Here is a 22,884-nt window from a genome sequence, read left to right as displayed (position 1 = left end):
CTGATGACGTCTTTGGGTTCTCTGTTGTAGTACTTGCTGGACGCACGCATTGAACCAGAGCCGGCTAAAAACGATTCAGAAAGGACATAATGCAAGCCACGGAGAAGGGGAAGACGAAGCGCTTCGAACAGGTCAGTGTCTTTCTCGGCTCATCTGTTCGTGCTTATTTCTATTTATAATATCACCAGTTTAGACCATTCTAGCATCAGCGAACAATTAATAAGGCTTCCTCCGCTTGTCGGAGGGCTGGTTTCGATCGGCTCGGGGTATAAACCCTGATTTTACTTCCCCATGGCTACCGCAACCCCTTCGCTAACGGCAAGTCAGAAGACCCCAACTGAGTGCTACAGCATGCCTCCTTCAACATGCGGATCCTCTATCGCCGACCTAGAGAACGACGCCTCCGTCACTAACCTGGCAGAAGTTAGAGCTCCTGACCACGGACTCCACAAATCTCCACTCAACGCTGAAATGTTAACTAGCGACATGGAAATCGCCGACACCGACCAAGGTGAATGGTACGATGCCAAGACATCCAAGAAGCGCAAAAAGAACTCCAGTTCAAGCAAAAGCGGAGACACAGTTACGAACTCGCCTACCACGACAGTTGGCCTGACTGTAATCTTTGTACCAGCGGTTGAAAACCAGAAAATCATAGCGATCAGCAGTCTAAAACTGTCTGTTGCATTGGAACAGCTGTGTCCCGAATGCATCCACGAGATTAGGCCCAACAGCAGATTAAATCTGATCGCAGTGGACACTCGAAATGGTCAGACGACCCGTGCGCTCCTTGCCTGCACTCAGATCTGCGGCTTGAAAGTTCGGGCGTACGAGCCCGTCCCGCGGCACTTCGCAGTAGGAGTGATCAAACACATGGACACTTCACTTTCTGATGCCGAAATTGAACAGCATATGAGATCTCCAGAAGGCCGAGTGGCGAGAATTCGACGGCTTGGACAAAGTTCCATAGTAAAGATAGCGTTCGGCGAAACAACGTTGCCGAGTTTTGTTTATCTCGGTCACGTTCGCCATCCGGTGACCCCGTTCAAGGAACGCCCAATTCAGTGCCGCAAATGTTGTGGATATGGACATCGCGAAGCCAACTGCAAGCGCCCACCTATCTGCGGTCGCTGTGGAGAAGCCCACGACGGAAACGACACGTGTTCTGGTCAAGAAAAATGCGCAAACTGCAGTCAAGCTCACGCTGCCACGTCCTCTTCCTGCCCAAAATGGCAGAGAGAAAGTGAGACCCGCAGCTATGCACGCAAACACGCAGTTGACTTTCGCGCCGCAAGGTCCGCCGTCTCACAACAGGGGGAAACAAAACAAACGGCTGAAATTGAACAACGACCTCTACACTCACAGAACACAATAAATGAGACATCTAACAAGCAGAACCCAAGCGCCCATGGCTATGCTCCAGCTTTAAAGAAGAATCCACAGAAGCTCATGAAGGGGGCCCCTCCCTCAAATGACCGCAAAATTTAAGTTTTAGAATCCAAGGGAGAAAAGGAAAGGCCGTCGACGTCAGCGGCTGCCACTCCTGATCCAATGCGGAAGACTACTTCGCCCTCTGACGCTCCGCCAATCAAAGGAAATGCATGGGACAGCTGGATTCCGCTTCTCAGGAAAGCAGCTCCCATGGCCTACAGCCTATATTATCTTCTGTCGACGCCCAATGGGCACGAAACATCATATCATTGCTTAATATGATTCTTCCGCTTATGGGAGAATTATAAACGCGGGAAGCACCAAGAAGCCGCATAAACGCGTCCGCAATTGGAAATTACTCAACATATTATCAACATGGCCAGCGGTAATTCAGGAATAACCATATGGCAGTGGAACTGCCGCGGCTTCGCCGGCAAGAAGGCAGTCCTGCAACAACACATTCACACACTTGCGACTGCTTGCGACCTCTTAAACCTGGGTTCCTTAAAACTTCTTAAACCAGGGAACACACTGGCGCCATCTATTGGGAAGCAGTGTAAACTCGGCGGTCCGGCATATTTTTTTTTTTTTATTTCTCGGGCAATATCCTTTCTTTTTTGGCTCGAAAAACTTTTGTCAATGTTATAAACGAGCCTTTCTATGGGTATTACGCACATTTGACCTCGGAAATCCCGCAAAACCTTCGCTTTTGTGAAATGCAGTTCTAGGGTCACCGCATAGATGGCGCCACAATGTCAGTGTGTTCCCTCATTCTAGAAACATTTAAGAAGTTGTAAAGGCCCGTTCACACTCTTGCGACCTCTTAAACCTAGGTTCCTTAAAACTTCTTAAACCAGGGAACACACTGGCGCCATCTATTGGGAAGCAGTGTAAACTCGGCGGTCCGGCATATTTTTTTTATTTCTCGCGCATTATCCTTTCTTGGCTCGAAAAACTTTTGTCAATGTTATAAACGAGCCTTTCTATGGTTATTACGCACATTTCACCTCGGAAATCACGCAAAACCTTCGCTCTTGTGAAATGCAGTTCCAGGGTCACCGCATAGATGGCGCCACAATACCAATGTGTTCCCTCATTCTAAAAACATTTAGGAAGTTTTAAGAGATCCTCGTCTCTCTCAGTCGTACTCGGTCGTACTCAGTCGCAAGAGTGTGAACGGGCCTTAAAGGCCCGTTCACACTCTTGCGACCGAGTACGACTGAGAGAGTCGAGATCTCTTACAACTTACAACGCGCAAACCAGACGTGATTTTACTCCAAGAAACGCTCACGGACGCTCCCACCCTAATGGGCTATAGGGAACACGTTTGCACGATAGAGGGAAGGGGATTATGCAGGCTCGTCAGGAAGGGCCTTATGTTCGTCGACCACGAACTTGGGTGGCGTTCAAGTAGAACATTCGTTTGTGGAACTCATACCGACCAAACGCAGGAAGCAGAGCATATTCGTTCTAAATGTGTACAGAAACCCGTCCAATCGCCGCCAGAGGTTCCGGGCGCTGCTCCAGAAGGCACTCAAGACCGCCGGGTCCCAGACGCTGATCGCGGGGGGCGACTTCAACGCGGCAGAGGCAGCATGGGGTTACGGTTATAACACGGCCAAGGGGAGAAACCTCGCACAAGACACGCAGGAGCTAGACTTCGCGCTCATTACGGACCCGGCGCACCCGACGAGACTGGGCAACTCGGCCACCAGGGACACGACCCCGGATCTTACGTTCATCAGAAATGCGGGGACGGCGAACGTTACGTGGAGCAACACGACGGTTGACCTGGGCAGCGACCACGCGATCATAGAGATACACGTCCCAACACCGGACAGAATGCAAGGCAGCAGGCGCACCTTTACGTGGACGGATTGGGAGGACTTCAGAAAGCAACGCGACCGAGAACAACAACACGAAGCAGAAGAGATCACGGACATCGAAGCGTGGTTCCGCGAGTTAGTCGAGGACGCCAAAGCGTCGACCAAGACGATCGAGACCGACGTCGACACCGACAAGATGGACAGCCGCCTGGCGCACCTCATTGAGGCGAAGAATTCGATCCTGGCCAGATGGACGAAACAGAGACTCAACCGGAGACTCAGAAAAAAGGTTGCGGAGCTCAATCGCAGCATCGAGGAGCACTGCCGCACGCTCGACCGCCAGCAGTGGGATGAGATGTGCAACGCGGTGGACGGCCAACTACACAACGGCAAAGCGTGGAGCCTACTAAAGCATCTGCTGGACGCAACAAACACCAAGTCTCACCAGAGGGACCATCTCGCACGCCTGATACACAAGGAGATCGGGGAACGCGGGAAAGATGTGGTGGCTGCCCGCCTGCGAGCGAAATACCTTCCGGAGACCCCGACCGTGCAGCACGGCCCGTACAAGGGCGAGCCCAATGAAGAATTAGACAGAGACTTCAGCGTGGAAGAGATCAGAACAGCACTGCACGAACTCAGCAGCAGGTCGGCACCGGGCCCCGACGGGGTGTCGAACCGCGCCCTAAAGAATCTCGATGACCGCTCAATGGAACAGCTGACAGAATACATCAGAACCTGCTGGCGGCGAGGCAGCCTCCCGCGCCAGTGGAAGACCGCGAAGATGATCCTAATACCAAAACCCGGCAAACCACCGAGCCTCGACAACCTCCGCCCCATATCGCTGACATCGTGCGTCGGTAAAGTCATGGAGCACGCACTGCTCAACCGTTGGCAAGTGTACCTGGAACAAAAAGGGATCTACCCACCGTCCCTCATAGGCTTCCGCCAAAACCTCGGCACGCACGACGCCATGTTACAATTAAAACACCAAGTGCTGGACAACAAGACCAGGGGAACTAGGGCGATCCTCGGACTCGACCTAGAAAGCGCTTTCGACAAAGTCGTTCACTCGGCGATTCTGCGACAAATTTCACAACGAAACCTCGGCCTGAGCACTTACAACTACGTGAAAGACTTCCTGACGGACAGACGCGCCGTACTAGTGGCAAAAGATCTCCAGCTGGAAGAGCAAACGTTGGGCAGCGCCGGCACCCCGCATGGGCTCGGTCATCTCGCCCACACTCTTCAACCTGGTCATGATCGGGGTGGCAGAGAAGCTGCAAGACATCGAAGACGTCCGGCCCACCATATACGCTGCAGCGACGGTCATATCGAGTCGACGCTGCAGTCAGCAATTGACGCAATAGAGGCCCATCTTCATGGCACGGGCCTGCGGTGCTCGCCCAAGAAGTCAGAACTCCTGCTCTACCGCCCCGCACAACGGGGCAAACTTAAAGCCCGAAGAAACTGTGAGGAAATCAGTCTACGCACGAGCGATGGCACGACCATCCCGACAGTCCCCAAAATCAGAGTCCTCGGCATGATAATCGAAGCCACGGGTCACAACGGCGGAACCATCACCAGACTAGTACACAAGACGTCCAACGCCACGAGACTCCTCAAGAGAATCACCAACAGAAGGAGCGGAATGAGGGAGGAGAACCTCACGCGACTCATCCACTCGTTCGTCGTCTGCCATATCGCTTACATTGCGGCCTTTCACAACTGTTACAGGAAAGAAGAAGACAAGATCAACGTCCTCATACGCAGGGTATACAAGATCGCCTTGGGCCTGCCGGAATCCACAAGCACAGACCGCCTGCTCCAGCTGGGCATCCACAACACGCTGAACGAAATCGCAGAGGCACAGCGCACCTCGCAACTGGAGAGGTTGTCCGGCACGAACGCTGGCCGCCGCATCCTCGAGAACCTCGGCATCGGATACCACACACAGCAGGGCCACAAAGTCACCATCCCAGTCGCGATCCGGGAGACAATAAGAGTCGATCCGATCCCCAGAAACGTTCACCCGGAGTACAACCGAGGCAGAAGAGATGCCCGAGCCAAGGCTCCTCTCAATGCCCACAGCAACAATGTGGGTACGCGATTCGTGGACGCCGCCGAGTACGAGACAGGCTCCCGATTTGCCGTGACGGTCGTCGATTCAGACGGGGAAACGAAGATATCAGCAAGCGTGACATGCGAACGCGCCGAAGAAGCTGAGGAAATAGCAGTCGCCCTCGCCCTTACGGACCCGGCGTCCAAAACAGTCCTCTGTGACTCGAGACAAGTAATCAGGAACTTCGCCAAAGGACGGATATCGCCACGAGCAGCCCGAATCATAAGCCAACGCCAAGTCTACCGAGAACCAGAACCCCCAACCCGACTCCTGTGGTTCCCCGCACACGTGGGGGAAGTCTCCGAGGAGCATCGTAACGGCAACGAGACGGCACACGCCAGGGCGCGCGAGCTAACAAACCGCACCGGCGACGGTCGTCCGTGGTACAGCAGCAAGGACCGTATGACGAGCTACAACGAAATCACCAAGACCTCCCGCCTGGCCCGACGGACACTCCCTCCGCCCAGCGACAAGCTGGACAGGGCACAGGCGGTCGCATTCAGACAACTGCAGACGCGCACGTACCCTAACCCGGCACAGTATCACAGAATGTTTCCCGAAATATACACGATGAACACGTGTAAGGTCTGCCGCAAAGAGGTAGCCACGTTAACCCACATGCTCTGGGACTGCACCAAAGACCCGCACGGTGCTAACTCCGGAACCCTCCCGCCGCGGCTGTCCGCTGCCCTGTGCAGCCCCAGCCTCGACGATCAACTCTGGGCCGTCCAGCAGGCCTGTGAGGCGGTGAAGCGGCAGGATTTCGACGCCCCTAGACAGGCGAAGAGGACCAGCGGCAACGCCCCCAAGCGGGTGACTTAGGCCCGGTCAGCGAAAGCTCTGCAGGCATTCAATAAAGTTTTTACCAACCAACCAACCAAGCCACGGAATCTATGATTTGTGAAATTATAGTTCTAGTACTGCTTAGAGACAACTTGCTGGCATCATTGAAGATGAAAACTGACTTGTACCTTCGTATTGCGCGAACTATCACTACAGAAGTTATTCGACAATTATGGTGCTACAGTATGTCCGTGTATATCTCAAATTTAGAATAATCTCGGCAAATAGCTAGGCACTCCTATTAATCATGGAAACATTTTGTAATGCATTTGGCAGGAAAAGTTGGAAACGAAAAAAATGTGGCAGGCACCGAGCACACGAGAAAAATCCTCTGTGGTTTTTCTCGTGTCTATCTACTATCACTACAGAAGTTATTCGACAATTATGGTGCTACAGTATGTCCGTGTATGTCTCAAATTTAGAATAATCTCGGCAAATAGCTAGGCACTCCTATTAATCATGGAAACATTTTGTAATGCATTTGGCAAGAACAGTTGGAAACGAAAAAAATGTGGCATGGCACCGAGCACACGAGAAAAATCCTCTGTGGTAGCCTTTCAGTCCGCCTTTAGAGCAAGCCCTACATCCTCCACCATTGTATAGGGCCTCATGGTGGTGCTCTAAATGCGGGCCGACATAAACCTGGGAAACCTGAAATTTCTTCAAAATTAACCTCCTGCTAGTGGCAAACTAGGGTGCTTACTCATTTTACAAATATGTGACTGCTTTTTCAGTATTTAAGATGTGCAGAAAGCGAGTGGTTCAATTAAAAAAGCCATCCGATACAGAGCAGTCAACAGACGAGGGTGTGGTACTGCGGTTGTGGAACTGCAGGACAGAAGAAATGCATACCTCCATTTTTTTTGGAAATGATTTATTGTTAGACACAAGTGTTTCACTAAAACCGATGTATTGCACTAAAACATTTCTTGCCGTCAACAGCTGCTGAGGGTGACGGCGTGCTGCTCTCAGGTGGCACGTGGAGAAGGTTTGCTGCCACTGTGCCTTCTGAAATTAGATTTTCTTGGCAGATTAGAATATTCTTGGGTGGTGCCAGCTGAACAGTAATGAACACAGAAGATGTACAACCGCGGCTGGACTATCAACTATGTTACAGCCTTCTTCTTCCTTGAACAGTAATGAACACAATTTCCAGCGGCTGTAAATGTTCTGTGTTCATTACTGTTCAGCTGGCACCACCCAAGTGTACAATGACCACTTACTGTTGAGCCTTACATGTTGCCTCATATTGTGCATGATTGCACAATAGCTGCTCACTGCTGAACTTCACATGTTCACGTGCTTGGAACCGTGTCACTCTGCAGACGTGAGGGCAGTGGCGTCACAAGGGGGGGGGGGGGGGGAGGGCGGACCGCCCAGTGTGCAGTGCTCAGGGGGGTGCCGCGGAGGGCCACGAATGCGGGGAGGGGGGGTCGCGGCGGGCTGCTGCCCCGGGTGTCGCTGACCCCAGTGACGCCACTGGGTGTGAGCCCCGTGTTCGGATGGCATTCCGGGACGCTGCCGGCCCTTCTGAATCCTCAAAAGCCACTTCACTGGCGTCTGCACCTCGAAGTTCTTCGCGCAGCACGTGCACCTGCTTCGGCACCTGACTCAGACAAAAGGCCAGCGAAAAGGCGGTGGCACGGAAGCACACGACACTCGGCGTCGAGATCGGCACTGACGTTCCAAGCCCCGAAGTTAAGCCAACAACGTTGCCCTTCAGCGTTTCAAATAGCTCAATAAATATCCCTCATTTGTTGATTATTTCTCATCTTCCCTATTTTCTCGGAATGCCATGAAACTACAAAAATGTAGAGCCTTTCCACTCCACGTGAAGATGGGGGACCAGCGGTGCTGTTATTTTCACGACGTCTAGGATGATGCCTAGAGGACGACGTCTAAGACGACTTCTAGAACGACCTCGAGGACAACCTCGAGGACGACGCCTGGACGACGACGTCTGGGACGACCTCAAGGACGAACTCGAGCACGGCGCCTAGAGGATATATAAGACGACCTCAAGAATGAACTTGAGGAAGGCGCCTAGAGGACGACGTCTAAGACGACCTCAAGGACGACGCCTAAGACGACCTCGAGGACGACGTTTAGGACAACCTCAAGGACGACTTTTAAGTCGACCTCGAGGACGACACCTAGAGGACGATGCCTAAAATGACTTCTAGGACGACCTCTCGACGACCTCAAGGACAACTTCTAGGACGACCTCGAGGACGAGTTCTAGGACGACCTCGAGGGCAATGCCTAGAGATGATAACATGAGATCAGGACCTCACTATCTAATAATGCCAAGGAAGGCTGACTCTCAATGGTTGCCCTAATTTTATTTTTATTTATACATACTTGCCACAACCATTGGGGAGTTTTCTGTCAACATCCGCGGACGCATTTTTTTCCAGATCGTAGTGCATAACAGCTTCGATATAAAAAAAATAGCCTGTGACACTTAACAAAACAATGACGATTGACGAGCCTACTATTTACTGAAAAGGGGCTTGCACGCGCGGTGACTCATATATCGGAAACACGATTGCAAGCGTTGGTTGCAAGTAGGGCAACCGGCCGGCGCAATGTCTCTGCACGTGTGCAGTTATACTTCACGCACATGCTGCACGTATTTACGCATTGGGCACCAGCCGGTCCGTCATGCGTGCAATACAGCTTTTGTCAAAAACACCGAAAAGTATTGTGGTTCTATACAGGGAGCGGCCATGCCATTTTCCGCGCCTTGCAAAATTTAAATTCGAAATGCAAGCTACCACGCTTGATTTGCTTGATTCTTGGGGGGAGGAGGAGGGGAGGGCGGGGGGGGGGGGGGGAATCTTGTGGTGGCACGCCACGGGGAAGAAAAGAAAGTCAAAGCGGCCAAACTACTGGTCCGCGCTTTTATGCTTGAGTCCCAGTATAGAGCGACAAACAGAAACAAACGACAGTGACAAGCGGCCCAGACACATGCAGCGTGCTGGCACCAGAAACACTAAATGAGCTGCACTTAGAGTATCGGCACTCCGTTTCCCGACATTGTTGTGGGCGCCGCCATTGTGGCTCGTATGCAGAGCAGGCGCAACTGCCGATCGTCAAGATTCAATATGCGACTTCCTCAGCATTCGAATCGGTGTTGTAATTCTGCTTTGCCCCGTCGCGAACTATTAAAACATTTGGGGAGGGCCGAAAAGCGTTTCCTCTGATTTCAGATAAAGCTTCAGATAACTGCCAACCATGATTTTAAGACACAATAGGTCTGTTCGATTCGACCAGAAAGTTCTGAACCAGTTCTGTCCGAGTTCAGAGGAGTGCAGGAGTCGTGCAGCGGCGGTGCAGAACCAGTGCAGCCGCCGCGCTAGGACTGGCGCTGTGATCGCCTTTCCGAGCGGAAACGCAGGGTGTCGTCTGCATCTGTTGGCTCTTGTTTCTCCACGCCACGTTGTATGCTACATTTAATTAGTTGCGGTTTGATGAGACCATTCGTGTTGCTTTTAAAGTATTATAACCGAATCTTTTCTGTGCATATTTTTTTTTTTCGAGTGTACTAAAAACGTTTTCTGCGCGAAATGTGTTTCTGTCTGCATTTTTAACGGCCGTTCGGTTCCTGTCGTTTCCCTAAGCGTTCGTGTCCTTCACATTCATTTAGCAATAGTAGAGTCACTCCAAGTCTTTCGAGTTTCGCATTTCGACGATAGGTTCGCGGCATCAGGATGATTTTCCGTCGGGAGTCAGTGGTGGCGGTCACCTCGAAGACGAAGGCCTGACGATAGCGTTTTGGCCAAAACAGTTATCGACCGTAACTTTGGCGTCAAGCTGAAGCGTTTATTCTGATTCTCAAGAAAGACCTGCGTGGAACTACCAAGCCAATTCCGATTCCATGCGTTTTTCTCATGCCCGTTAGTGGGCGTCCACAGATACCAGCGGACAAAGCATGCAGTATTATGCTCAGCTACGGGGCATGCGAGGGCCAATGTACTAAATCCCAGACATCTGCAATGTATCGGAGTCGTCAGTATGCATCCAAGAGCAACTGAAGTCTGGGACGATCAAGAGTGCAATACCTTTCCCGTGTCTGTAAGGAAGAATATCAACACTTTGGATCCCCACATAGCATCAAAAAGAAACAATTTACGTGAGCCAAGATTTCAACACTTACCACCGGGAGCCAAACCTACACGAGCAGGTGCCTAAGACGCTTTCAGAATATCATAATCAATCAAATTCCTACCCTCGGTTATAATCTCAATTCCGCGTCCACTGCGGGTACGTTATTATCATAAATGAGAGGAAACGCAACCTCCGTATCGGCGTTATTCGTACACATCGCAGACATTTGAGCAAGAGCTGCGAAAAAATGGCACCGCGAGCAGAGACGGACGAGGAGTGTCGTCTGCTATCGCCGTCTGCTCTTGTCGTCTGCTTCTACACGGACGCTGAACTGACTCCGGAGCCGGTGCAAAATTTTGAGGAACTGGGTCTGAACTCGCTCAGAACTGGGATGAATCGAACGCGCCAGTGCAGCGGCCGTACAACTTCCGGTTGAATCGAATGCACCAGTTCCTGCACTGCTGAACTAGTTCAGCCACTTCAGGCGAATCGAACAGACCTAATATGGCAAAGTGACGTTACTCTGAAGCGCAGCTTATTTAGTGGCAATTGGCGACGTGAGCGATCGAAAGCGTCGCTGTGGTCGGCCCACCACAATTGGCCGAATGCTGACTATGACGTCAGCAAAGGATGTCTCATCGACGGAAATAACAGGAATGTAAGAACTTCAATTTTGATGGTGTTTGCAGTGTTGCTTTGAGAGCGCTATGATTTCAGGCTTCCACCATGCCTTTACAAACGCCATCGAACTTGCTGTTCACGAGGTAATGACGTCACGAAAGGTAACCGAACGAGGGCGCCACCGAAACATCTCGCCGCTAATAGCTGGCACCTTTGACAGGCGTTTAGTCATTCGGTGCTCGTGATGTAAGCACGAGTAGATTGCAAGCCTACCCAAGATCCCCTCGCGTGCATGGTGCTCGTGTTAGAGCATAGACTTTTTTATCCTAGAAAGCCTGTCAAATCGCGAAAGACTCAGGTTTGAGGCTTGTCGCTGTCGTTTGTTTCTGTTCGTCGCCCTAGTAGCACTCGAACATCAGGGTGATGCATAGCCTCCTCTATACTGACAAAGCCTGGCAGTTCGACGACGGAGCCATAGAGTGCCCGGTCGCAGATTTGGAGCGCGAGGATCTGGTAGCACAGAGAATTTCTCGGTGAACTTGGACGCCAGCGCACAGCTTTTGCAGCGGCGAGGACCCGAAACATGGTTTTCAAATCCGACGAGAAAGGAAGCGGTAGCGCGAGGGACGCAAGGCGCACGAGTGGGCATTCTATCGCTGGGGAGAAGTGTGTTTCTGCGTCTCGCCGCAGCGGGGCGCCCGTTACATTACTCTCCTTTCATCCGTTGTCTGCCGCTCTACCGTTTCAATTTCGGCGGCCGCTTCTCGTGGCGATCGGCCAGGCTTTGTCAGTATATAAAAGCCAGAGCCGTATATGTAGAGAGTTTGGCCATTCATTTGGGAAAAAGAAGACAAATGAGAAGGCATTATTGGCCGAAAGCGGGTTGGGCGTGCGTCTTTACAAATTCGAATGTGGCCAATCAGAAGTCGGAAATAATACCCCGGTGGTGGTCGCGAGAAACGAACTTGATAAGTGCGTCGGAGTAACTCTCAGTGACTGAAAATACGGTGCACGTGATGTTTTAACCACGGTCATCCAAAATCATGGTGGAAGAGTGCGACTAGCGGGACGATCGACATATTCCGTACGCCAGGCGCCGAGGGCCGGGAATCTGCCGTCCGAGCGGTCACGCCCTGTCCGAGCAAAACGGAGTTCGAGCGGCACATTCGTTTCTTACATATTTCTGCATGATTACGATCGAAACATCACGTGCACCCTATTTTCAACCATGAAGGGTTACCACATTTAACTCTTACACGTGTCACATCGCATACTTTTGAACACCACGTAAAAGGAGGAGAGGGAAGCTGCTTTTGTAAGAATTTTGAGTGACAGGTTAATCTTCTATAATCTTCTGGGAGGAGAACAGCAACGCCTGTGATTATCCGGGAGGCACAAGGAGGATCCTGATAAGAGGGGGAGCTCCTTCTTCCCCCTTTCTCTGGAGGGTATCGGAAATGACGTCATGTGCGCGCCACGTGTTAACACGATTAAAACTGTTTCTCGCTACCACCGCTAGGGGATTCTTTTCGGCTTCTGGTTGGCCAAGAGAGCATGCCAAGCCTTCCTTCTGCGTCTGGTGCACGCCCTGGCTCTGCCCGCGCCTCCCCTTGACCAAACTACCTGTGTACACTGTTCTGATAGGAGGGTATGGGCAACGCCTCATGCACGTCATAAGAGCGGCGCGCGTCCTGTCGTCCCCTCTCCGTCTTTCCCCTCCCCCCCCCCCCCCCCCCCTCTACTGAAACGGCCGCAAAGGGCGTTGCCAACTGACACTATCTAAGGTACCTCTATATCAGTAGGGGAGTACGAATAGTGGTTCGAATCGATTGGTGCAGTGTCATCCCTAGCATCAACAGCGCAAAGAGAGCCGGTTGCATTGGCTTTCCTTTGCACTTCAAAGGCTATAGACCTTTTCATCTCAGTAGTTACCCGATCGGCGGATAGAGGGCGCTGACGCCCTCGCCGCCATTGAGTGGCTTCACTTTGATTGGTTTCGGTTTCAGCGCGGTCGTGGCTGTGTTTATGTGGTATGTCAGTTTCGCACAATTTCGTGATACAAATGTACCCGTTATAGCACACAACTAATAAAACTGTGGTACTGAGCCAATTTGAGAACTACGAAGTGATTTCGGATCCTATTCGCGAACTTTTTTTACGAACACTTTACGATGCATATGGTCATGTCCGTCGTTAATTTCGATCAGGCTCGGCAACGAAACGACTATGATGCACAAGGAGGATTCCAATCGTCTACGGCCGTGCCCACTGACCCTCTTGAATCGTGAAAAGTACATGAAGTCGCCAGTTCACTGCTCGCTGCGATTTTCGGGGACGCCAACTCTTTCTGAACTTTATCGAAATGTATCCTATAATAATGCAGATATACTAAAAAAAGCAGTGATATTGTCTCAGGCTGTTTTCTTTAAAGAAATTAAGTACTCGATAAATATTTCGATAGTCCATCCTAGGTCGGGTGGAAAATTCCTTTAGCTATTGACCCTACTAAAGTACTTATTAACAGCATTTCACAACGTCAGCGTTCGAAAATTAGATATTTGTTTTACTGGCATTTGATTACAACGTGCTTGGCACCTGAGATGAGTGACAGGCCTATGAATTGAAGTCTGAAATTTTTTCTTTCTATAAATTTTACCAAATAAAATTAAAAGGTCCGAGAGAAGTGATCTCCCGTACGTTTGGCTGAAGTGGAATGCTAGCCACGATTTCACGAACCTGTATAGACAGATCTCCATTGAAACTGATGCGATCTAGAATCAACAACACTGAAGCCGGGTGATTTCTATATAGATGCTTATTTTCCGCATAACATAATGTGAGCCCTAGGCACTCTCAAGTTGCCTGTGATTTTTTTTTTTTCACAGGGGTCTTTGAATTAAAATAATTAGAATAAATAAGTTAAACGTTGTGTTAAAAAATGTCTACACCCTTTAATGACTGCAGATATGGGACCGAACATGGTGTAGTTCCTCTAAACTCTGTGGTCGGTTTGCCTTGCTGCATACCCGACCCGGAGGAATAACACGGAGCCAACGGTTTCAACAACAAGAAACTACATTTAATGGGACATGGACGAGACGATTAACATTGTTACCACCGGCGCCTGAGTCCAGGCAGCGACTCTCCGTGCGCCGCCTCTGATCTGCCTTATCAAGGCGGCGCATCCGATGTGCGCGTGGCTGGCGTGACGTCGCCGCCACGCGGGAAAAGTTCGGCTTGAGCCTCGCAGTCGGGCAACTTGGCTTGGGAGCCGCCAGGGTGCCCACACTTCCCCCCCCCCCCCCCCCCCCCTCAAGCTTCGTCCGGCATGTCGATGACGGAGACGTTGTGGGCGTCAGGGGGTGGATGGCGCTGTTGGGCGGACTGACGTTGTAAGTCCGGCCGGCGCCTGCTGGACGAGCGCGGCGGCTGCTGACGAGCGCGGCGGCTCGGTCAGCTCCAGCTTGTCGCCTGTTCGGAATCAGGGCTCCACCAGGTGGCTGCTTTGCACGTGGTCCTGTAGAGGGTGGCCGCGGTCCACGATGAGACCGGCCGCCGTGTCGTTCAGATGGCGGGTGTGGCGACGGTTTTGTCCATGAGTCAGCTTCGTAGAAAACATGGAAGCAGACGACATGGGACTCAGTTGAGGGCTGAGCCTGACGTTATCTTCGGACCACTTCCAGAAAGTTTGAAATAACGGATCTGAGGTGGGCACACAATCTTCTCCCCCCTCTCTTGAAAAGGGGGCAGATCCGTGGAAGTAGAAAACTACCCCCAAAATGCGAAAGAGGCCAAGGAGACAAAAAAAAAAAGTTCCTCTCTCTTTGATGTCACCGACGTCGCAGGTTATACCGCCGCCTTGGTGGAGACAAGGGGGTTTCCGGAACGGGACTGCCCTCAGTGTCGTTCCGGTCCTGCGAGGAATCTTCGTCTTCTGCTTGGAAAAATCGTTTAAGGTCGGTGACATGAACAGGTCCGGTTTCCTCACTAGACTCACAGTTAACTAGTTTGTAAGTGAGTGGTGAGCACTTTTCACACACGCGAAACGGACCTTCCCACCTGTTGGCGAGGGAGGCTGCGAAGCCTCGAGCGGCGTCACTCAGTGGGTGAGTACGCCGGAGTACAAAATCTCCCACCTCGAACTGCAAGTCACGTCGCCCCTGGTTGTACTGTTCTGCCTGCTGTACTCGGGCGACGTCGAGATTTTCTCGGGCCTCTCTTAGGTTATCGGAGAAGCGCTTTCGCAGGTCCTCTGCGAACTTCACGTAGGGGCGAAGCCTTCCCCCAGACTGTGTAGAAAGGAGACTGTTAAAAAGCGGGAACGCAAGCTCCTTGCCGAAATTTAATTGGGCAGGAGTGAGACCCGTTGACCGATTAGTGGTTGGACGGGTTGCGAATGCCAGCTCGGGCAGTTTCGCGTCCCAGTCCTTGTGGCGCTCGGTGTAGGCCACTAGCATCATCTTAAGGTTCCGATTTACCCTTTCCGTGATGTTTGCTTGCGGTTGGTACGGGGAAGTTCTTTTGTGCTTGATTCCCAGCACCGCGCATGCGTCCACAAACACCTTACTCGTGAGATAGGAGGCATTATCGCTTACAAGCTGTGCAGGAAAGCGAAACCTGGCGGATGTTTCGAGTAGACACTCCCAGATTTTTTGCGAACCTAGCTTCCGCAATGGAAATAACTCAACCCACTTCGTGAAGTGGTCGGTTACCACGAACAAGTACTGATTGCCGCGGGTACTACGTGGGAAGGGGCCCATGACGTCACAGCAACAAATCTGCCAAGGGCTCTGACTCGCGATTGGTTGCATGAGACCGGGGGCTGGCCACCACGTGGTTTTGCCTTCTGGCACACCGAGCAGCTACGAGCGTATCGGAGCACATCCTGCCTCATGCCTGGCCAGGTAGCAATTTGGGATAACTTTTCGTAAGTCTTGCTCCCACTGCTGTGTCCTGCCAAGGCAGAGTCATGCATGTATCGGATGAAAAGCTTACGTAGCTTGCGGGGTATCACGTTCCGGAATGCCGAGCCATCCGGATTGTCGTCGGCCTGGGGGATGTAGCGCAGCAGGAGGCCGTCGTCGCTCATCAAGTAGGAGTCGAACTCCTCGTCACTTCGGCGGTCGACTGGACCTCTTGCTGCCAGCCAAGCGGACACGCGTTGGCAGAGTCCGTCATCCAGCTGCGCCTTGCGAAGCTCCTCGCGGCTCACCAATGTACCCCACCGTGAATCTGGGGATCCTCGTGTCGTGGCCGCGACGGTCACCAAGCCATGGGTATCCTGCGAGTGTTCCTCGGGAAGTGGAGCACGAGAGAGCGCATCAGCAACTTTGTTGGTTGACCCCAGGTGGTACACTATGGAGTAGTCGTACTGTTGTAGCGTAAGCGCCCAACGAGCAAGACGTCCAGCTGGATTCTTAAGTCCCCTTAGCCATGATAGCGCTAAGTGATCAGATTGAATCTGGAACGTTGCGCTATAGCCGGGCTAGCTCTACCGACTGAGCTAGCCCGGCTAGCTCAGTCGGTAGAGCACGAGACTCTTAATCTCGGGGTCGTGGGTTCGGGCCCCACGTTGGGCGCCATTGTGGTCGGTTTGCCTTGCTGCATACCCGACCCGGAGGAATAACACGGAGCCAACGGTTTCAACAACAAGAAACTACATTTAATGGGACATGGACGAGACGATTAACATTGTTACCACCGGCGCCTGAGTCCAGGCAGCGACTCTCCGTGAACCGCCTCTGATCTGCCTCATCAAGGCGGCGCATCCGATGTGCGCGTGGCTGGCGTGACGTCGCCGCCACGCGGGAAAAGTTCGGCTTGAGCCTCGCAGTCGGGCAACTTGGCTTGGGAGCCGCCAGGGTGCCCACAACTCATAAATACATCAAGCAAACGTTTATATTGCAAAAACCATTAAGAACGTATAGGAGATTTAGGTGCAATGTCGTGAACAAACAAATGGCTTGATGGGGACGTTACCATTTTCCCGAACATCAGATAAAATGTGAGTTCAAGGTTCGTCAATTATATATCTTATATATCCTATATAATCAAAAGGAACTAGGAGCAGTCTAAATTTGTTATGAAGGCATGGCAAAAGACTTTCATTAAACACACGTAGCTTTATATGCTGAGTATTTTGGTCACATTCCTTAAGATCCTAAGCGCGCGGTTATACATATACATTGTACTATACTTATTTCGAATATGCCACCACTATCACTGAGCAAACTTCAGTTGTCATAAATAATTGGGCTCAATATGCGCCAGGGCTGTCGCTGATTCCTCCTCACACGTATCCGGTACGCCGGCGGTTGAAATAGTACTAATCTGTTACAAAATTAACTACAGATGCCCTCGTGCACATTATTATGGCATGCAAATAAGTTGTAAATGTAAGCATCGGGCGGCGATTTACAATAAGGCGCGAAACGCGGTAAAAAAATGACGAAAAACGCGAATGCAACGCCTTCGGCAAGGCGCGGAGGGGAGAGTGGAGGACGAGTTGAAGCCACCTTATGGCGGCCGCGTCACGTTATTCCAAGATGGCAGCGCCCATGCGACGGAGGCTGAAAAGGTCTATAAATGACGTTGTGCTATACAGGCGGAACAGCGCAGCCACAAAACAGTTCCTCAAGTCCAGGCACACAAAAGAAAGACAAAGTTACGCAGCGCTGGCTCACAACTTTTTGGTATATTTACACTTTCTTCTTCGTCTTCCTTTGGTGTTATGGATTAGGGCCATGGAGAATAATTTGGTCTTTTTCTTCAATAGGATGCTAAACCGTAAACCAAGAACTAAAACTGATTTAATGTCAAAATAAATAAAATGAGCGCTCAGCTGCGAGCGGCCGGCCGCGCCAGTGGCGCCGAGATGGCCGCAACCCCAGCGCGAGTTGATGATGATAATGATGATGATGTTGTAGCTGTTCTTTTTGAATCGGGTGATTCCGACCCATGCTCGTGCCTAGTCAAAAAAAATGTGTATGTATGTATGTATTTATGCGGCGCTTGCTCTTTGCAACGAGCGTCTGCAAAACAGACCCCCCCCCCCCCCCCACCCCCAGAAAAAAAGGATAAAAAATAGTGTCGGAGGCGAGCGCGACCTCGTGGCATTTGGCTGCAACACAATGGCAGACCGGCCGCAATGGGAGAGCGAGCCACCTGACAGGCATCTTAGTACAGGACGCGTTGGTATGGGTGATGCCGTCCTTTGTGGTACCCGATGCCGACAGCACGCGCTCACAGAGAAAATACAAAGGAATCGTTGAGAACAAAATGTCGCCGAAGCACAGTCAGCGCCACGAGCGCGTGCAGGGACACGCTCTGTCGCGCGCTTCAGAACAAAAAATAAGCGTTCGGAACAATGATAGATAAAGTCCAAGCTTTATTAAGTTCGGAACAAGATGGTCAGATGTCATCACCCGAAAGCCCGGTTCAGACAGTTGCGTTTGACTGCGTTGCGGCAGCAAAAGACCAGGACATACCTGCTGCTTCTGTCGCGTCCCAAGATGATTCCTTGAATTGGATTTCACGCAAATTACGAAACACATATGTGCCGGTGACTCGCTTTCGGTTCTCGACGCAACGCAGTCAAACGCACTCAAACGCAAATGTCCGAACCCGCCTTAAAGGAGCGGTGCAACGATCTTCAATTGGAATGTTTTTCACTTTACACGAGCTTACTGGCACTAGTCGGACTCGAGGATACTCGCACGCTACGCCACTGGCCAAGAAACTCCTTTGTTGCGGTGTAATTTCAAGGACAAAAGCGCTCATTTTCAATCAATCTCTCCGTTGCAAAATTTGATGACGTAAAGTGGGGATCGCAGTACACCCACGTGACGATATTTGAATGCGGTTCATAGATTGGACCCGAGCATTGCGTGGGCACTCGATTTGGGCTCGTGATAATTACTATAGTTCAAGAAGCATTCGGGTAGTGGCCCGTGTCCAATCGCTGCAACGACGACAATAGCCGAGCCATTACCATGTCTGGAACTCAGCGCGTGTCCTGCGCTTTGCCAACCCCAGCACGTGGCTATAATCAACATCGGCGGCATATAATCGGCTCCAGATCGCGTGGCCGCTTGTTCTGGCTGCGAGTTGAGGGGGTGAACGCTGCTCGTTTTTCTTTAATTTTTCCCTGCAAGACTTCTATTGCGTGGGGTGAATAACGGACGCCAGGGATCCGTTCTAAGCGGTATTTGCGCAAAGTATAAAAATTGTGGCATCGCCCCTTTAAGAAAAGCGCACCTCTCTTTGAAACTGTGGAATCCCTGTATGCGTCGTGCAGCTTTTGAAACAAATGCCGGCGATGCACCGGAATGAGCGTCCCTCGGAAGCGGATGGCGACGCGGAACTCGCTCGTGACACGCGTCTTGTGCGTTATCACAACAATGGCTGGCGATACTTGTAAGAAACGCCAAGCGGGAATTTTATCAAGGGGCCGTATGTCCGCCCATAGCTGTTCGCGTGCAGGCAACATACAAGAACCGTTTTCGAACGGCGCCCTTCCGCGTGTAGCTTGTCAACTGACTGATCTAGGAACGTTGTTTCAAGCGGTGTCGGTTGCTCCGTCATTATGCCAGTCATAATCTACCAATTGGCACGAGACTTTGGAAAGGGGTCTATTCTATTTATCGAAACGAGCTCTCATTCTGTTAGTGACCACAGTGCTTAGCCAAACGAGCCTTTACGTCAGACGCGCTTTAGCGAGCGAGTTTATTGCCCTAGTTCGTCACATCCAGTTATAGACGGCTATCGCGCCTTATCTGTCGCAGAGCCGCCGCTGGTCCTGCGGCAGTTATTGCGACGAGGGAAAGGCTCTCGTTTCGTATCAGTGGAGGCGACAAGACGGCAGCCGGTGAGTCTTCCCGATCTTGGCCATCGCCGGCCGATAGGAACAGAGTTCTCGAGCACTCGCGCAAGACAAACATCACGTGTTTGCCCAGCCATGCTGTCGCCGAGAAGAACCCGAATATCATTTGCCCACCCAGCAGCGTTTCACGAAATGGACACGAGATGTGCACGCTACGCGTTTCCGAAATTTGTGATATTAATCTTCAACGGTACTTATCGTGCATGCTTGCGGCAGCTGTGTCCGTAAGATATGTTCAGTCATGCCGTGTTCTTTCCGATTTGCATGGTGGCCAAGTCTTTCCCAATAGTGGCTATCGCTAGCTGATAGCAACAGAAGCGCTCGCTTCAGCACTGACAAATACCGCGCGTTTTATGAAACCTCGTATCAACGAGAAAGTGAAGATCATTTCCACCACTGCAGCGTTTTACGAGCAGAACAGTATATATGTGTAATGTTCCCGGCGTCTTGTAACGCCCCCTTTTACTGGCCCTTACTCCAACAGGCATAAGGCGAAATTGCTCAGCCGTTCCCAATCTTTCAAGTTGTGAGATAGCGCTATCCAAAGTGTTAACATCGAACCTTGCTTAAGTTTTTAGGGCCGTGACATCAGAGCATAACTGAGCGAAAATGGTTACCTTTCAACACACACCACGGGATACTTGAAGACGTTAGCCATTAGAAGTTATCACCTTCGGCGCGCTGCCATCTTATAATGGTCTGTGAAGCGCGTCGTGAGCATGCGTAGTAGCTCTCTTTCGCGGAATATAGGTCGCCGCGTCCGCTGACCAGTGCCTCGACATTTTTCACCCGGGCGATAAACGCTGGAATGGTGGGTCGTTAGAAGGAGCCTATAGATAGGAACCCAGTAAAATATATGTATATAAATAGGTTATTATACTGGGTTCCCACGAAAGACGGTATGAAACATGCCACAAACGTATATGCGGCTTCTCTGTATTCGACCCAGTTCCATATATAGCATCCATGCCTTTCGTTACCCTGTGCTCTGTTGGATATCCAGAAATGTCCCACGTTCAGGATCTCAAAGTGGGGAACGATACTTTAACTTTCTGAGTAACGCAAGATACAAAACAAAACAAAAAATACAACCCAGTGCCCTCAGCAAGCAGAAATCTGAGGCCCAAGTTTACGAAGTGCGCGCGATGACGCTGCGCTTTTGTAGCCGCAGTTCAATCGGCGCGCTCCACGAACTTTGGGCTCAAAGTTTGCGTTTAACGAGCCTAGTACGGCGGGTCGGCGTCCTTCGGCCCTGCTCAGCCTAATGCCCGAGTCCCACTAGAGCGACAAACAAACGACAGCGACAAGTCTCAAACCATAGACAAAGCCTGGCAGATCACCACGAGACGCGGCCGCCGAAAGTGAAAAGGTAGAACGGCAGACATGGTCATGTAAAGGCCGCCCCGCTGCGGCGAGACTCCGAAGCACAATTCTCCCGAACGATGGAATGTCCGCTCGTGCTTCTCGCGTTCCTCGCGCTACCGCTTTTCACGTCGGGTTTAACCCATGTTTCGGGTCCTCGCCGCTGCAGAAGCTGGGCGCTGACAGCAGGCTCCCCGAGAATTGCTCTGTGCTACCAGATCCTCTGGCTCCAAATCTGCGACCGGGCACTCTATGGCTCCGTCATCGAACTGCCAGGCTTTGTGAGTATTGGCGACGTGATCGATCGAAAGCGTCGCTGTGGCCGGCCTGCCACGATTGGCCGAATGCTGACTATGACGTCAGCAAAGGATTTCTCATCGACGGAAATAAGAGTATTGTATGAACTTTGATTTTGACTGGGGTCTCCAGTGTTGATTTCAGACCGCAATGGTTTCAAGCTCCCACCATGCTAATTACAAACACCACGAAACTTGTTCTTCGCAAGGTAATGACGTCACTAAAGAGAACCATAGGAGGGCACCACTAATACATCTCGCGCGATGGTACCTTTGGCAGGTGTTCAGCCGTTCGGAGCTCGTGAACTAAGCACGAGTGATTGCGAGCCTGCCAAAGTTACCCTTGAATGCATGATGCTCCTCTTGGAGCATAGCCGCCTCTATTCTATAAGGAGTATTCACTGGCGGCCATATCTGTGTGTGCGAATGCTGAGCGCGAGCTGACGGCGAGCTTCCACAGTTCTTTGGCAACGTGCATTCCGCACTATCAAGAGTGCCGGTCTTAGCAGCCTATTGATGTGAGCTCGTTCTGAGCATGCGCTCTAAACAGCACCCACAAATATGGCGTCCAGTGAATACTCCCTATACAAAGCCTGTGAAATCGCGAAAGACTCTGGTTTGAGGCTTGTCGCTGTCATTTGTTTCTGTTTGCCGTTCTAGTGGGAATCAGGCGTAAGTGTTATCCATAATCTATGAGACAGAATTGATATCGCTGGTTTTTCGCTGTCTGATCACAAAAGCTATGTTGACAAACGCGCCTGCACTATCACGGGAAACAAAGCCAATAATCTAACGAAAAGCGCTGCGACGGGTGAAAGATAACATTGAGTCGTGCAAAGCAGTAACGGAGCAAAGGTTAAGGAGACAGAGGGAGGGAGAGGAATTCAAGTTCCTCAATATGTTTGTTGACGATTAGCGGCAACCAACACGCAAGACGAACCACATACCGCGGGTACAAGATGGCGTCTCTCAGTGCATTTCGCTGCTGTGCGCCGCCACTCATATCCAAGAACCCGCACGGTCGTGCAGTCGGCGCTTCAATGAATGTTCCTACTTATGCACATAAGCACAAAGTGCGCCTCTTATCAAGGAACCAATATTCACACATCCATAGTACGAACTTGAACGACGACTTGCACTCAACGGTTCCTTTTAACGCAAAAACGTGTTCGCGGGCCCATGTGAAAATGCGTTAGGCTATAGAGTGTAACTAAAGGCGGTTACACGCAGAGACAGGCAACCCAGAGCATACATAGCCTATAGGAGGCAATGCATAAGCATACAACGCATGTAGGGCTTGCATAGGCGACTACTACAGGGAACTCAAAAGCCCGAGCCCCTCCCTCCTCCGAGCTCTTTAATTAATCTCATCTGTGCGCCCTGGTGAATACA

The 22,884-nt window shown here is 51.3% G+C and overlaps 1 protein-coding gene and 1 non-coding gene across 2 annotated transcripts; both read left to right on the top strand.

Annotated features, from left to right (window-relative positions):
• Positions 1-351: 351 nt before the first annotated feature.
• Positions 352-6,201, top strand: LOC121045980 (RNA-directed DNA polymerase from mobile element jockey). The gene is given in 5 exon segments (XM_042294346.1): positions 352-827; positions 1,051-1,243; positions 2,770-4,476; positions 4,478-4,574; positions 4,577-6,201. Coding segments are annotated over 5 exon segments (4,098 nt in total).
• A 10,258-nt stretch (positions 6,202-16,459) lies between these two features.
• Trnak-cuu lies at positions 16,460-16,532 on the top strand. The gene has a single exon. It is a non-coding gene; the product is annotated as a tRNA-Lys (tRNA).
• Positions 16,533-22,884: the final 6,352 nt, after the last annotated feature.

This window comes from Ixodes scapularis, unplaced genomic scaffold (assembly GCF_016920785.2).
Source record: "Ixodes scapularis isolate PalLabHiFi unplaced genomic scaffold, ASM1692078v2 PGA_scaffold5__190_contigs__length_132052651, whole genome shotgun sequence".
Taxonomy (NCBI): Eukaryota; Metazoa; Arthropoda; class Arachnida; order Ixodida; family Ixodidae; genus Ixodes; species Ixodes scapularis.
Note: the sequence above shows the minus strand (reverse complement) of the source record. Positions and strands in the feature narration are given on the sequence as shown.